Source organism: Lolium rigidum, chromosome 4 (assembly GCF_022539505.1).
Source record: "Lolium rigidum isolate FL_2022 chromosome 4, APGP_CSIRO_Lrig_0.1, whole genome shotgun sequence".
Taxonomy (NCBI): Eukaryota; Viridiplantae; Streptophyta; class Magnoliopsida; order Poales; family Poaceae; genus Lolium; species Lolium rigidum.
Genome location: NC_061511.1, coordinates 166,194,328 through 166,210,642, shown reverse-complemented (window position 1 = coordinate 166,210,642; position 16,315 = coordinate 166,194,328). Strand labels below are relative to the sequence as shown.

The 16,315-nt window shown below is 48.7% G+C and overlaps 1 protein-coding gene, 1 long non-coding RNA gene and 1 pseudogene across 2 annotated transcripts; 2 read left to right on the top strand and 1 right to left on the bottom strand.

Moving 5' to 3' along the window:
• The window catches only part of LOC124647758, a 27,155-nt pseudogene extending 15,390 nt beyond the window's left edge, over positions 1 to 11,765 (top strand).
• A 426-nt stretch (positions 11,766 to 12,191) lies between these two features.
• LOC124706242 lies at positions 12,192 to 14,596 on the top strand. Its single transcript, XR_007004350.1, has 2 exons — positions 12,192 to 12,293; positions 14,110 to 14,596. It is a non-coding gene; the product is annotated as an uncharacterized LOC124706242 (long non-coding RNA).
• Positions 14,597 to 14,833: 237 nt separating this feature from the next.
• LOC124706241 (metalloendoproteinase 1-MMP-like) lies at positions 14,834 to 16,315 on the bottom strand. The gene has a single exon (XM_047237898.1). The coding sequence runs from the start codon at positions 16,144 to 16,146 to the stop codon at positions 15,028 to 15,030; it is 1,119 nt and encodes a 372-aa protein (XP_047093854.1). The 5' UTR covers positions 16,147 to 16,315; the 3' UTR covers positions 14,834 to 15,027.

The following is a 16,315-nucleotide window of genomic DNA, read 5'->3' as shown; positions in this document are numbered from 1 at the left end:
TGTTCAGTTTCACATCATGCTAGGATAAAGGCAACCTATACTCAATGACCTTTCTGATAAGGTAACTTCATTCTCTTTCTAGGGAAGTGTTCCATACCTTTCTTGAGAGGAAATTGATATTTAATATTACCTTCCTTCATATCAATAGTAGCACCAACGGTTCGAAGAATAGGTCTTCCCAATATAATGGGGCAAGATGCATTGCATTCAATATCCAAGACAACAAAATCAACGGGGACAAGGTTATTGTTAACCATAATATGAACATTATCAACTTTCCCCAAAGGTTTCTTTTTAGCATTATCGACGAGATTAACATCCAAATAACAATTTTTCAATGGTGGCAAGTCAAGCATATCATAGACTTTTTTAGGCATAACGAAATACTTGCACCAAGATCACATAAAGCATTACAATCAAAATCTTTGACTCTCATTTTAATGATGGGCTCCCAACCATCCTCTAGCTTTCTAGGAATAGAAGTTTCAAGTTTTAGTTTCTCTTCTCTAGCTTTTATGAGAGCATTTGTAATATGTTTTGTGAAAGCCAAATTTATAGCACTAGCATTGGGACTTTTAGCAAGTTTTTGCAAGAACTTTATAACTTCAGAGATGTGGCAATCATCAAAATCTAAATCATTACAATCTAAAGCAATGGGATTATCATCCCCAAGGTTGGAAAAAATTTCACGGCTTTATCACAAGCGGTTTCAGCGAGTTTTAGCAGTTTCAGGTAATTTTGCGCGCTTTGCACTAGGAGTAGAAGCATTGCCAACACCAATTATTTTACCATTAATAGTAGGAGGTGCAGCAACATGTGAAGCATTAGCATTGCTAGTGGTGGTAATAGTCCAAACTTTAGCTACATTTTCTCTTTTTAGCTAGTTTTTCATTTTCTTCTCTATCCCACCTAGCACGCAGTTCAGCCATTAATCTTATATTCTCATTAATTCTAACTTGGATGGCATTTGCTGTAGTAACAATTTTATTTTCAATATCCCTATTAGGCATAACTTTCGATTTCAAAAGATCAACATCGGAGGCAAGACTATCAACTCTAGAAACAAGAATATCAATTTTATTGAGCTTTTCCTCAACGGATTTGTTAAAGGCAGTTTGTGTACTAATAAATTCTTTAAGCATGGCTTCAAGTCCAGGGGGTGTATTCCTATTATTGTTGTAAGAATTCCCATAAGAATTAGCATAACCGTTACCATTATTATAAGGATATGGCCTATAGTTATTACTAGAATTGTTCAGATAAGCATTGTTGTTGAAATTATTATTTTTAATGAAGTTTACATCAACATGTTCTTCTTGGGCAACCAATGAAGCTAATGGAACATTATTAGGATCAACATTAGTCCTATCATTCGCAAGCATAGACATAATAGCATCAACCTTATCATTCAAGGAAGAGGATTCTTCAAAGCAGAATTTACCTTCTTACCTTGTGGAGCTCTTTCCGTGTGCCATTCGAGAGTAATTAACCATCATATTATCAAGAAGTCTTTGTTGCTTCACCAAGAGTGATGGACATAAAGGTACCTCCAGCAGCTGAATCCAATAAATTCCGCGAAGAAAAATTTAGTCCTGCATAGAAGGTTTGGATGATCATCCAAGTAGTCGATCCATGGGTTGGGCAATTTTTAACCAGAGATTTCATTCTTTCCCAAGCTTGAGCAACATGTTCATTATCTAATTGTTTAAAATTCATTATGCTACTCCTCAAAGATATAATTTTAGCAGGGGGGATAATATCTACCAATAAAAGCATCCTTGCATTTAGTCCATGAATCAATACTATTCTTAGGCGAGAGATAGCAACCAATCTTTAGCTCTTCCTCTTAATGAGAAAGGAAACAATTTTAATTTTATAATGTCACCATCTACATCTTTATATTTTTGCATTTCACATAGTTCAACAAAATTATTGAGATGGGCAGCGAGCATCATCGGAACTAACACTCGGAAAATTGCTCTCGCATAACAAGATTTAGTAAAGCGGGTTTAATTTCAAAGAATTCTGCTGTAGTAGCAGGTGGAGCAATAGGTGTGCATAGGAAATCATTATTATTTGTGCTAGTGAAGTCACACAACTTAGTATTTTCAGGGTTGGCCATTTTAGCAATAGTAAATAAAGCAAACTAGATAAAGTAAATGCAAGTAAACTAATTTTTTTTGTGTTTTTGATATAGCAAACAAGATAGTAAATAAAGTAAAGCTAGCAACTAATTTTTTGTGTTTTGATATAAGTGCAGCAAACAAAGTAGTAAATAAAATAAAGCAAGACAAAAACAAAGTAAAGAGATTGAGAAGTGGAGACTCCCCTTGCGAGCGTGTCTTGATCTCCCCGGCAACGGCGCCGGAAATTTGCTTGATGGCGTGTAATTGACACGTTCGTTGGGAACCCCAAGAGGAAGGTATGATGCGCACGGCGGCAAGTTTTCCCTCGAAAAGAAACCAAGGTTTAATCGAACCAGGAGGAGCCAAGAAGCACGTTGAAGGTTGATGGCGGCGGGATGTAGTGCGGCGCAACACCGGAGATTCCGGCGCCAACGTGGAACCTGCACAACACAACCAAAGTACTTTGCCCCAACGAAACAAGTGAGGTTGTCAATCTCACCGGCTTGTCGTAACAAAGGATTAACCGTATTGTGTGGAAGATGATTGTTTGCGAGAGAAAATAGTAAAACAAGTATTGCGACAGATTTGTATTTCGAGTATTAAAAGAATGGACCGGGGTCCACAGTTCACTAGAGGTGTCTCTCCCATAAGATAAAAGCATGTTGGGTGAACAAATTACAGTCGGGCAATTGACAAATAGAGAGGGCATAACAATGCACATACATGACATGATAAGTATAGTGAGATTTAATTGGGCATTACGACAAAGTACATAGACCGCCATCCAAGCGCATCTATGCCTAAAAAGTCCACCTTCGAGGTTATCGTCCGAACCCCCTCCGAGTATTAAGTTGCTAACAACGGACAATTGCATTAAGTATGGTGCGTAATGTAATCAACAACTACATCCTCGGACATAGCGCCAATGTTTTATCCCTAGTGGCAACAGCACAACACAACCTTAGAACTTTCTGTCACTCGTCCCGGTGTCAATGCGAGGCATGAACCCACTATCGAGCATAAATACTCCCTCTTGGAGTTAAAAGTAAAAACTTGGCCGGAGCCTCTACTAGTAACGGAGAGCATGCAAGATCATAAACAACACATATGTAATAACTTGATAATTAACATGACATGGTATTCTCTATCCATCGGATCCCGACAAACACAACATATAGAATTACAGATAGATGATCTTGATCATGTTAGGCAGCTCACAAGATCCAACAATGAAGCACAATGAGGAGAAGACAACCATCTAGCTACTGCTATGGACCCATAGTCCAGGGGTGAACTACTCACTCATCACTCCGGAGGCGACCATGGCGGTGTAGAGTCCTCCGGGAGATGAATCCCCTCTCCGGCAGGGTGCCGGAGGAGATCTCCGTAATCCCCCGAGATGGGATCAGCGGCGGCGGCGGCTCTGGAAGGTTTTCCGTATCGTGGTTTTTCGCCTCAGGGGTTTCGCGACGGAGGCTTTAAGTAGGCGGAAGGGCAGAGTCGGGGGCCAGACGAGGGGCCCACACCATAGGGCGGCGCGGCCCCCCCTAGGCCGCGCCGCCTTGTGGTGTCGCCACCTCGTGGCCCCACTTCGTATGTTCTTAGGTCTTCTGGAAGCTCCGTGGAAAAATAGGCCCCTGGGTCTTCGTTTCGTCCAATTCCGAGAATATTTCGTTACTAGGATTTCTGAAACCAAAAACAGCAGAAAACGAGAACTGGCACTTCGGCATCTTGTTAATAGGTTAGTTCCAGAAAATGCACGAATATGACATAAAGTGTGCATAAAACATGTAGGTATCATCAATAATATGGCATAGAACATAATAAATTATCGATACGTCGGAGACGTATCAACGAGGGCAGCTGCTCTCATAACGAGGACAAGGAGGAAGCCGTTCCACGCGATCGGCTCCGTCACGATGGCAAGCGCTACATCACAGAGGGAGAAGTGAGGAATGTAAGATATCAGCGACCTCTCTCTGATCACCTCCTCAACAAATACGTGAGTCAATACGACCAACGCCGACGATACGACAAAGACGACGAAAGAGATCATCCGGCTAGCAGAGGACGCCGAGAGACATCGTCGAGCATGATCGCGACGAGGAGAGATATGAGCGCCACGCCAAGGAAAAGTCGAGAGAGCAAGACGACGTGGATAGACACCGGGACTGTCCCTTCTTCGACACCGCTGGGATTCGGAATGAGCCGATTGCCTACAATCGGCAACCGCTCGAATGTAGACAGAAGAAGAAGGATGCGGCTAACGTGTCCGTGTTCAAACGTCTGGGGCCTCTCCCGCCTCGGAACAAGCACGCTGAGTCCTCTCAGGTAGAAGATCTCGAGGAACTAGAGGACGATGATGAAGAAGAGGAAGATAAGTACCACCGGCCAAGGTGGTGCCCTGATGGACTCAGCCGTTCCCAAAAGCGTAGGGTTCAGCGACTACGTGGTTTGGAGGAAGCCGAAAGGTTATACCTGCACACGTTAAGGAAGGCGCGGCTTGATCCGGCCGCGAAAATTCAGCGAACCACTGGACGAAGAAGGTCGGCCACAAAGGAAAGAGTGGCGCCCCGGACAAAAGAAAGCCGATGATGAGACATCGGGCTGGCACAAACATGGTGTTCATCCTTCCGAGCGGAGTTTAGTGCTCCGAGATTAGACGAAGCACCCGTGGCACAACTTGATCGCGGCCCACGGCCGGTTATCTTTGAGAAGCCACGAGAAAGAAGCTACGACACACCGAAGGCCCCGTACTTGCGAGGTTATATCAATGGGCAGCCTGTCAACAAGATCGTTGGTGGACACCGGAGCGGCGATCAACATTATGCCATACTCCATGCTTCGTCGGCTGGGACGCTCTAGCTTGGACCCGATCAAGACCAACGTGACACCGAGCGATTTCAACGACCAAGCATCCGACGCACAAGGTGTTCACGAACGTGGATCCGACCGTAGGAAGGAAAACCATCCCTACGACGTTCTTTATTGTCGATAGCAAGAGCACCTATGCTATCCTGCTAGGGAGAGATTGGATCCACGCCAATCGTTGCATTCCATCCACGATGCACCAATGCTTAATACAGTGGGATGGAGATGAAGTAGAGGTCGTCCACACAGATGACTCAGCCGAGATTTCAACGGCTGGCATGAACGTTTGGGAGACGACAGGCCAAGAGCCACTCTCAGGCATCAATTTGGACGACTGCGAGCGCATCGACGTGACGAAGGACGGGGTTAGGCTGGTCTTATCCACCGGCCCGACCGTATAGCAAGAACAAATCTATGGACGAACGTGGCGAGGCCGATCCTTGTGATCGGCCCCAAAGATCTATGGACGAACATTGCAAAACCTTCATTGAGCGATTCAATCAACATGGAGGCCGATTCCGGCAATCGGCCAAAATTATCCTCACCATACGTTCTGCCTGTGTTCAACGTCGATCTAATGGGCAACGGGTTTACGTCGGCTGATGAGCTGGAAGAAGTCAACATTGGTCCTAATGGAGCCGACGTTCAAATACAGTGCCTTGGCTAAGTACAGAGCCGATATCCACAGTTACCTGGCAGATTCGGCTCGGGGGGCACCTAATCATATGAACATGTGCGATACATGTACATGTGCAGTGAAATATCGGGGGCCGATAGAAAAATCGGCCAGTAAAAAAAAAATTCTCACGATGTACAGCCGATGCACAGACATCGACTTTAGAGCTAAGAAACAAAGCCGATGCACAGACATCGACTCTAGTACAAATTACACAGGATCTACCAGCTGCGTGTTCAAGACGCGGATTTCGACCAAGTCAGTTTTCAGTTCAGCTTCGAGGCCTTCTCTTCGAGGACTTCCAACCCTTTGCGCAAGGTCGCCAGTTCAGCAGTACTGTCAGCGATGTCAGTTTTGGTGTACAAGGCAGCCTTTTGTTCATTAAGTCGTTGGTGTTTCGTCTGCAATATCGGCTTTCGACGGAAGAAAAGGTGATCGGCTCTGGTGTATCTACTGTCGGCTTGGCCAAGTTGGCCACCTTCTCAGCTACACTCATAGGAATTGCTGGGACCAGAGTGGCTGACCTTCTCTTGGAGGCCGATGGTGGCAAGTTTGGCTGGCCCTGCGTGGTGGTTTTCTCAGATTCGCTCGAGCTCGGGGCCATGTGTTTGAGCTGTATGTCCTCACCGCCGTTCTCGCCTTGACTGAGGCTCGGGGGGCAGCTGACCTGGTAGATACTCTGTTTTTATAAGCCGATTGGGGTGTCATCGGCTGGCCCTGCATCATAACCTTCTTCAAAGGTGGTGAGTTCTTGCAGGAGAGGATCATTGGAGCTGGTGGGAGGAATTTAAAGGGGGATCCATCATCATTGACAGGCTCCGGGCCATCTTGTTGCTGCAAAGAAACGGAGCGGGTTTATAAAGCATCAGCAGGAACTATCGCGAGGAGATTTGCGAGCAAGTGGCACTGTTCCGCGAGGTATCGATTTCAGCGTCAAGTTGTTTCAGCAACGGTCCTAGGGTTCTCCTGAAGGCATGGGTTTTCCAGATTATCCACCAGATCTCAAAGTCATCAGTCGAAGAGATAAATGATAGATTGTGAGGGACCGATGCGTTGCCATCGGCTCATTGAGCATTGGCTAAGTTGAAAATCGGCAAAGTCAGTATGAGGGGAAATCGGCTAAATTAGCATAAAGGAAATCGGCAAAATCAAATTGGAGGAAATTCTTCATTGATAAACGGGATTTCTTACATAAAGAGCTGATTGCTCTCAAAAGGAAGTACCGGGGGATACATTGCCCCATCTACTACTGATCCTATGCTAAGGGGCCTATCTATGGGCCGTCGCTGCCCTCGTCGTCGCCGTCGTCGCCGCTGTCGGCGCTACTCCCGGCGGACTCGTCGTCGGCTGGCTGCCGGCGGCCGCCGGCGGGGCCCTCGTTGTCCTCGTCTTCCTCGTCGGCGTCGTCGTCGTCGGCGTCGAAGTCGCTGAGGTTCCCCGGCCAGGGGCAGAAGCGCTTGGCCGGCGGTTCATCGGAGGAGGTGTCGTCCTCCTCCTCCTCCTCCTCGGAGGAGGAGGTGAAGTCATCCCAGGAGAAGCGATCGTCATCGCTCTCCTCCTCCGTTTCCTCATCGGCAAGGAAGCGGAGGTCACTTTCCAGTCATCCCAGGAGAAGCGATCGTCATCGCTCTCCTCCTTCGTTTCCTCGTCGGCAAGGAAGCGGAGGTCACTTTCCCCGTCGGTCGAGGACTTGTCGTCCTCAGACCAGACGGAGAAGTCGTGACTGGACTCGTCCCCGTCTTCGATGGCGCGGCGAATGTTGGCCTCGTGGGCCTCCTCCGGGTCCCACTCCGGCGTCGGCTCGCGGGAGGGGAGGACTGGGTGGAAAGACCCGACGAGGCAGAGGAGGAAGAAGACATGGTGGCAGAGGAGGGCTTTTGGAGTGCTAATGCGAAGGGGATGAAGAAGTGAACTGCAGGGTGCGGTTAAAATAAAGGGATATAGTGGAGATTCAATGCCACAGCAGTTTCCGAGGAAGTGGTGCCCAAAGAAAAGAAAATTTGGCCAGGTCACGCGGAGAAGTGGAGGAGGCAAGGCATCATGATGAAGGATCTGCGCGACGGTTACGCTACCGCCACGACATGGCCCGACGAAGGAAAAGCTGAGTGATTTTGGAATTGTCATTTCCAAAACCGGGGGGCATGTGTTATCACCAGAATTTGACCGGATCAGAGGTGGGCCGCGATTAAAGATGGGCTTGAAGAATATACATGGAGGAAATACATGAATCGGCCTTATATGCGAAGTTTGGGCTAGTTTGCCCGTGTATCTGTAATATAGTAGGATACGTGTCGGTTAGATAGAATTTGGCTCGTGCACGGTTGGGATTATTCCCACGTTAGAAAGTCTACGGACTATAAATATGTATTTAGGGTTACTGAAATAAACAACAATCACGTTCACCACAAACCAATCTAGGCGCATCGCCAACTCCCTTGTCTCGAGGGTTTCTTCCGGGTAAGCATCATGCTGCCTAGATCGCATCTTGCGATCTAGGCGATACACGTTATTCGCTGTTCATGCGTTGCTCGTCTCTGAAGCCTTGTTGATGGCGAGCAACGTAGTTATCATAGACGTGTTAGGGTTAGCATTGTTTCATCGTATTATATGCTTTCGTCCGTGCAACCCTTAGACGTCTAGCCGCCCTTACACCTATCTTAGGTGTAAGGGCGGCACCTCGCTTGATCATTATTTAGTAGATCCGATCCGTTATGATTGCTCCTTGTTCTTCAAGGATTAGTTTAATATCTGCATAGTTAGGCCTTACAAACGGGTTGAAGGATCCGGTGGCGCGTAGGGTGTAGTTTGCTAGCCCTAGACGGGGATGTTCCGGGGATCAACTTCATGTTGGTTTTAGGCCTTGTCTAGGGTCGAGCTTACGATCACCGTGCGTGGCCGCCAGAGCTCAATCACGCGTAGGATGTTCCGATTATGTGGTGAAAACCCTAAATCGTAGTAGGTCGTTTTAGCTTTATTTTGATCAAGCGGGACCACCATCGATCGTACACCTCGTACGGATCATGGGTGGATCGGCTCCTTGAGCCGATTCACGGGACAACTCGAGAGCCGATCGAGGCTCGTATTTAATGTTTACGTGTATGCCATGCGGGAAACTAAGCGAGGAAAATCCATCACCTTCCCGACCAGGTATAGGTCGGGTGGCACGCCCTTGCACCGGCATCGGACGTGCGTGCCGAGTCTTTGCGGGCCGTCGCTCGAGGGACCAGGGCCAGCCGCAGTCCTGGGAGCCTCCCGGCTCTACTGTGTTGCCCGTCGCTGCTCGCCGGTGGGTTTCTGACCGCAACAGACTGGTGAGAGACTCGTAGGCTATGTGGATTCAGATTTTGCTGCCGATTTGGATAAGAGAAGATCCCTCACAGGTTATGTGTTCACTGTTGGTGGATGTGCTGTGAGTTGGAAGGCAACGTTACAATATGTTGTTGCCCGAGTCTACGACCGAAGCGAATATATAACAATTAATGAAGAGCTGGCAAAGAGTCCGTTTGGTTGAAAGGTTTGTATGCTTGAGCTTTGTGGAGATGATTCTTGCATTAACTTGTTTTCCGACAGTCAAAGTGCAATATACCTTACTAAAGATCAAATGTTCCATGAGAGGACAAAGCACATTGATATCAAGTACCATTATATTCGCGACATTGTTGCTCAAGGTAAACTGAAGGTATGCAAGATAAGTACTCATGATAATCCTGCTGATATGATGACAAAGCCGGTTCCTGTTTCCGAGTTTGAGCTTTGCTCGGAGCTTGGTTGGTATAACTGTTTAGCCCAAGTGGCTGTTGGCGCCAGCAAGTGTTTTTTCTTTGTTGTTCAGGAGATTGTTGAAGTTCATGCTACAAGATGGAATTTGTCTCAAGGTGGAGTTTGTTATATTGTGATCCAAATTCATATACTAAAGGGAGGCTAACTTCTGACGAGCGGAGCGAGACCCGTCGCCGGAGGCTTGGGCCGAAGCGTAGCGGAGTCAGAAGTTAGGCCATACGTCGTGCCCTACAGGGATGCCTGCGGGGGGTGCGGGGGGCGGCAGGCCCCCGCGGTACGGTACGAATCGTTGGCACCGCCTATATATACATCTTGTAAGCCGCCGGCTAGGGTTCGTCAGATTATAAGATAACCCACGGCGTTTGTAAACACCTTCCGATATAGTGAAGTTTTGCTGGCTGGCGCCCGTGGTTTTTTCCCCTTCTGTGTTGGAAGGGGTTTTCCACGTTAAATCTTGTGTCCCCTGCGTGTGTTTTTGTTTCGTTCTTCGTTATTTGCTTGTCGCTTTTATAACAAACTTGAAGCATGCAGAAACGAAATCCAGATGCTACTCCGCCCTGTAGGTTGAAAAAAAAATGTTATCCGAGATGATACAGGGGCTTTCATGGAGGCTGGCTGGTGCAAACATTAGCAAGTGGGGGATCCTTTCATCAGTGAATTACTTGCTACACGTGAAGTCGTGAAGGTCTATAGGCAGCCGTCCGAAGGGGGCTCCCAAAGGTGATAATTCAGACTGATTGCTCCTCTCTTCTAAAGCTGTGGCAAGATGATGGACGTACGCGTGCTCAGGGCGCACATATTTTTCAAGAGATGAAGAGGCTATGTTCGAGTTTCCAGGAGTTCAAGCATCTCTTTATAGGCCGTGAAGCAAATGGTGCGGCACATCGATGTGCCAGAGAAGTTTTAGGCGTTTTAGTTCCTGCTCGCTATGACGTAATATCTAGATTTTTGACGAGTAAAGTCTATTTTAAACCTTTAACTCAAACATGGTGTCTGAATTGAACCCTGTACTCCTTATCCCGGAAATCAGCACCCTGTAGTTAGCAATCCCGGCCAAGCCCAACCCTCTAGCAACTTGGATTAGTTTGTCACACCGGGTAAGCTAGCTAACTACAAAGAAATTACTTGCAGTGCTTGGAAATTATTGTTGTTACTTTTCAGCGAGTGACACTCATTCACTGGCTGCTAACACGGTGGTCGGGGTGGTTTTGTAGCACGAGCTGACGGTGGTGGAGGCGGACGGCAACCAAGTGGAGCCGTTCAAGGTGACGGACATGGACATCTACTCCGGCGAGAGCTACTCCGGCCTGCTCACGACCAACCATACGCCGAACTTCTACAGGCCAGGAGCTTTCTGGATCTCCGTGCGGGTGAGAGGGCGGCACCCCAAGACGCTGCCGGCCACCGCCGTCCTGAGATACACCCACAACAAGTTTGACTGGCGGGGCAGCGCGCCGCCGGAGACTCCGGCGTGGGACGACATCGAGCGCAGCAAGAGCTTCACCTACAGGATCAGAGCCCTGAGGAATGTCACCACCAAGACACTTCTGCCGACGTTGGTGGCGCTGAACCGGAAGCGGAAGGTCGTGATGTTCAACACGCAGACGATGGTGGGCGGGCACGTGAGTTGGGCGATCAACAACGTCTCCCTGGCGCTGCCGGCCACCCCGTACCTGGGTGCTTACTTACTTCTACGGCCTCCAGGGCAGCACCTTCGACGCCGCGGCCGAGGCGCCGGACGGGCTCTCGAGTCCCCGAGGCGTACAACGTGAGCGGTGAGCCAGCGGCCGGGGGAGAACAAGGGGTACGCGGCGACGTTGAGCGACCGAGTGTACGAGCTATCGCACGGCGCGCTGGTGGACTTGGTGCTGCAGAACGGGGACATGATGAAGGAGAAGGCGAGTGAGACGCACCCGTGGCACACCTGCACGGGCACGACTTCTAGGTGCTGGGCTACGGCGACGGGCGGTACGACGCCGGGAAGGACTTGGCGAGGTTCAACACGGAGGAGGACCCGCCGCTGCGGAACATGTACGGCGGTGGTGTTCCGGCACGGGTGGACGGCGCTGCGGTTCGTCGTGGATAACACCGGCGCCTGGGCGTTCCACTGCCACATCGAGCAGCATCTCCACATGGGCATGTCCGCCATCTTCATCGAAGGGTTCGACAAGATGCGCGAGCTCAACGTGCCCAGGGAGGCCATGATGTGCGGGGTGATCAGGACGTCCGCCGCGGTGCTGACATGTGGGCCATCTTTGTCATTCAAGGTAAGGATTAATCCTGGTCGGGATCGTTGTGCCAAACTAGTCTAAACTGGATCGGGTCTAGATTGACCGGGATTGAGAAGTCTAGGGTGGTGATTACTGGGATTAGGAGTTCAAGGTTCGATCTGCACACCCTATATGAGTTAAAGGTTCAAAACAGACTTTACTCATTTTTGACTAACGTGATTCACTCTGACTGTCCTCTATCCCGTTTAAATAAAGCAGTGGATTACGATAAAAAAAAATTGGAAAAGAAAAACTCACGCTGACCCAGGTGCTAGTTGGCCCAAATAATGGCACTATCTATTCACGACGTAATGGACCTGCATAGCTTTAAACAAAAATTGGCGCAATAATGAAAGCCCACAGCCCACAGCCCACAGCCCACATACTCAGGCCGGCCCAGATCATTGTCAGCCCAAACAATCGCTCTATGTATCTACGACGAACCCTAAAACCAAGGACAACCACCATAAATCAAACCCTAGCGCCGCCGCAAAGAACTACTCCGTAATCTCCTTCGACCTCCTCATCTGGTCGCCGTCTTGATCGCGGTCTCCGCCCACGCCGCCGGAGGTATACAGCTCTCTGCTCCCTCTCCGCTCCTTCTCCCCCGCAGCGACGTTAAACCTGAATTTGTAACTCCACGCAATAGTGGGATCGCCAACTTCTATCTTCAGAAACTCGTTGCTTAATCCTAGGGTTCTCTAGTTCTCGCCGTGTGAGCGGTAATGTGTTCTCAAACGCGCGTTTGTGTGCTCGGTGGCTAATTAGCCAGTCACACACTGCGGCCACCATGCGTGGCTGCGTTCTCTGTGTGAATGGTCAGTAAGCTCACCTACATCAACTCGATTTGTTGTGTCAATAGGAGGAACGACTATTGCAGGTGATTCCTCCTTCGATACATCAACTCACACGATGATATCAACAAGCTAAAGCTATGGTTTGCCCGGGGGAAAAGTCATAACTTCAGTTCCCTCACCAAAGACGCTATTTTTTAATAGTTTTGTACTACGTTTATTAGGTAATCAGCAAGATATGGTTTGTGGAGTTAACATTCTGTGTATAAGGTTACTGAAGCAGTCAGCATAATTGGTTATACTGTGCATAGCTGTGCGCTAAACAGTTCCTGTGTTGAATTGGAGATGCTACTGTCTGCCGCTAACCTTGTGTTGATCCAGTAGACTCCATATTGGGTTAGTTCGCATCTGATTGATCTGCCACTGCCAAATATACGAAATTTATGTCAATTCGATCTCAAGCCTTTCTGGGCACGGTGGCTAATTAGCCAGTTACACACTGCAGCCACCTTGGCAGCAATATCTGTGTGAATGGTCAGTAAGCTCACCTACATTAATTTGTTTTGTTGTGTCTATTGATGGAATAACTCCCATGTGCTTCCTTCTTTGATACCTCAACTCACACAATTGCCCGAACAAGCTAAATTTTTTGTTCCGTGACAAGTTTTGTTAGTTTTCTAGGAACCAAATGTGCATATATTAGTTGCACTTCACTTTTTCATTTTTATTGCAAGTAGTAGTAGATGTTCGTCTAAATTTACATCTTGGGTAAAAGGCTATATAGTGAGGCAATCAGCAACATTTGTCCTCCAACCTGTATTAGCAGACTCGACTGTTAGATTGCAGACTGTGCATTGAACTTCGAATCCTTGATAAGAAACGTATCCTCTGGCTGTAGCACTATGTTCCACCTCAATTGATGTAGTGGTAAAGTTTGGTGCTTAAGTACCACCATTTATTGTGACCAATAGGGACCGTCTGTTACTGTATTAGGAAAATCAGGACCGTGTATATTCATGTCCCTGTACAATCTGATGTACCCTTTCTGAAGCAACCTTAGTTTAAACACCTGATGGCTGTTTCTCTAAAACATGTATATACATAACTAGTTCAGACCGTCTGTCCCTATATTAGGAAAATAGGGTCGTGTATATTCATATCCCTGTTCGATCTGATGCACCCTTTCTGAAGCAACCATAGTTTAAACACATGATGACCTCTTTTTTAAAACATTCACTCACAGTTAGTTCAGACAATTGCTTGTTGCTCTATTGCCTGTCACTTCACAGTTTTAAAACTGCAATCATGGTGCCTGTTGATTTGATGATATATCCATTCTTTTCCTTTTCTTGTAAGCTGGAATTACTGTAAGTAATGCTTAGGATTTTGGTCAACCATTTTTACCATTGACTGTTGTAAAATATTGAATTTCTTGTTGCATCATATACTCTGTCAAACCCAAATGCGAAATAAGTTTTTAAAAATACTTTATGAGTATTGGTTGATAATTTTCTGTAAATATATCAAGATGATGGATTGATTGAACTCTAGAATTTGTCCATTGTGCTCACTTGGCTGTCCATCATATGCAGTTTCCCACGATGTCTGGCGGTACACAATCTGAAGGCTCCCAACCGTCTGCTGCTCCTGTAAAGCCTGCCTCGACTTCGTGCCGAAAAAAGAACTCTGGCAGCACCTCGTTTGTCACGGAACTGAGAGATCACTTCCACGAGTTCGTTCACGCCTCTATGGACGACCACAGGACATGTTTAACAAACACTGTCAAGAAAATGTTTGCGATGTCAAAGGCTGTCGCAGAGAGAAGCAACGAAGCAAAAGAAGCTGGAGCTGAAAGCGTTTTGTCACTTAAGACTGAAGTGTCACATTAGAAACGTGATGCAATGGTGTCCTCTGTAGCCAAAAATGTTTTCACTGTCAATAAGCATAATCCTTAGGTAGAAAACATTGTAGTTACACTTTTTGTTGAATATATTATGTACAGTTACATCATGCTGTTGTCCTTTTGACTTTGCAAAGCAATGTATACAAGAGTGGAAACACTTGCCTTCTGTAGATTCACCCTATCCAACTGCTATCCTTTTGCCTATAAAAACTCCCTAGTCTATCTACAAGTGCGTCACGAGTATGACCAAGGCTGTTGCGATGTCAAAGGCCGTTGCACAGAGAACCGCTGAAGCAAAAGAAGCTGGAGCTCAAAGTGTTTAGTCACTTCAGACCGAGGGCGTCACAGTAGAAACGTGATGCAATGGCCATTGTTAGTCCTCTGTAGCAAAATGTTTTTACTGTCAGTAAGCATAATCCTGGTGTAGAAACAATATATTTACACTTTTTGATGAATATATTATGTACAGTTACATCAAGCTGTCGTCTTTTTGACCTTGCAAAGCAATCTATACAAGAACATAAACGCTTCTGTGTTGTGTATACTCACGCCACCAATTGTTTTCTTAATCTATCCCTTTTGCCTATAAAAACAAGTCCTAATCTATCTACAAGTGCGTCAGAAGAATGATCGAGACTGCACCAACTAGTAACCTAGCCGAGGAAGCGACCCAACTGCTCCTCTCCGGTGCCATGGAGGTGTCTTGCTCGTTGTACAGGGAGCTGAGCCTGAAGTCCGGGTTGGATCCATAGAGCTGCTGCACGCCTTCGACGTCGTCGACGGTGAGGTCCGCCTTCTTCTGCAGCGGCTTGATGCTCGGGTACATGACCGCGTGCGGCGACGTCGAGTGCCCAAGCCCGAGGACATGACCAATCTCATGCGTGGCGACGGACTCCAGGTCGATGGATTCTGACGTTTCAGTTCCATCGCTAAAGCTCAAAGCCCACTGCTCCGAAGCATCGAGGTGGAGTCGCCCGTTCTTGGGGGAGAAAGCATGGCCGAGCACGCCGAGCGGCCCGTCGAACGGCACCCCGTCGCCGTGGTTGCCCTTGTGGAACCCCACCTTGATGTCGGCCGCGTCGTAGTCGTCCGTCTCGACGAAGGACACGGGGATCACGAGCGCCCACCGGTCGAACGCTCGCCGGAACACGGCCCGCACGTCGTCGGGCGACAGGTAGCTGACGGTGGCCGTGGGCGACACGGCGTAGGAGAGCACGATCGGTTCCGACCGCTGCGTCCACCTCGGCTCGCCCTTGAAGAAGGTGAACCGGCTGACCACGGCGCCGCCGTGGTGGTCCGGGGAGACGGACACGCCGTGGTCGTGGTCGTCCTCGACGCCGCAGCGCGGGGACATGATCTGGTCGAGCGTGGCGGCGTCGAGGCTGCCGGTGACGGGCAGGCTGAGCCGCGACTGGTACCGCTTCACGGCGGCCTCGAGGTGCTCGTCGAAGGCGTCGGTCGGCTCCCCGCCGCCGTGCTCCGCCCCGGCGGTGCCGGCTGGCATGTACCCGAACGTGGCCAGGTACCGCTTCAGCTCGCGCAGCCCCGTCACGTGGCTCCCCCGCCGCGCGTCCTGCAGCCGCTTGAACGCGTGCCACCCCGCGCCGTCGTGCCGGCCGTGCGCCGGCGCGGGCCGCGCGGCGGCTGCAGGGCCGGCGCAGGAGAGGATCAGCAAGAGCAGGAGGCACGCAGCGGCCGCGTGGCCAAGACGACGACATGGAACCATCAGAGCCAGGGGCGCGCTGGCCGTTATTCCGAGGTGTACGCTGGTGGTGGTTATTCTCGTTACCGGTCGCGCGCGGCAAAGAATCTCGCGCGCGCGCGAAACAGGACAGAGCAGAACGGTGCGGATAGGGGGCTGATGTGCCTTTGGTTGGCCACCGGCTGACTCCGTC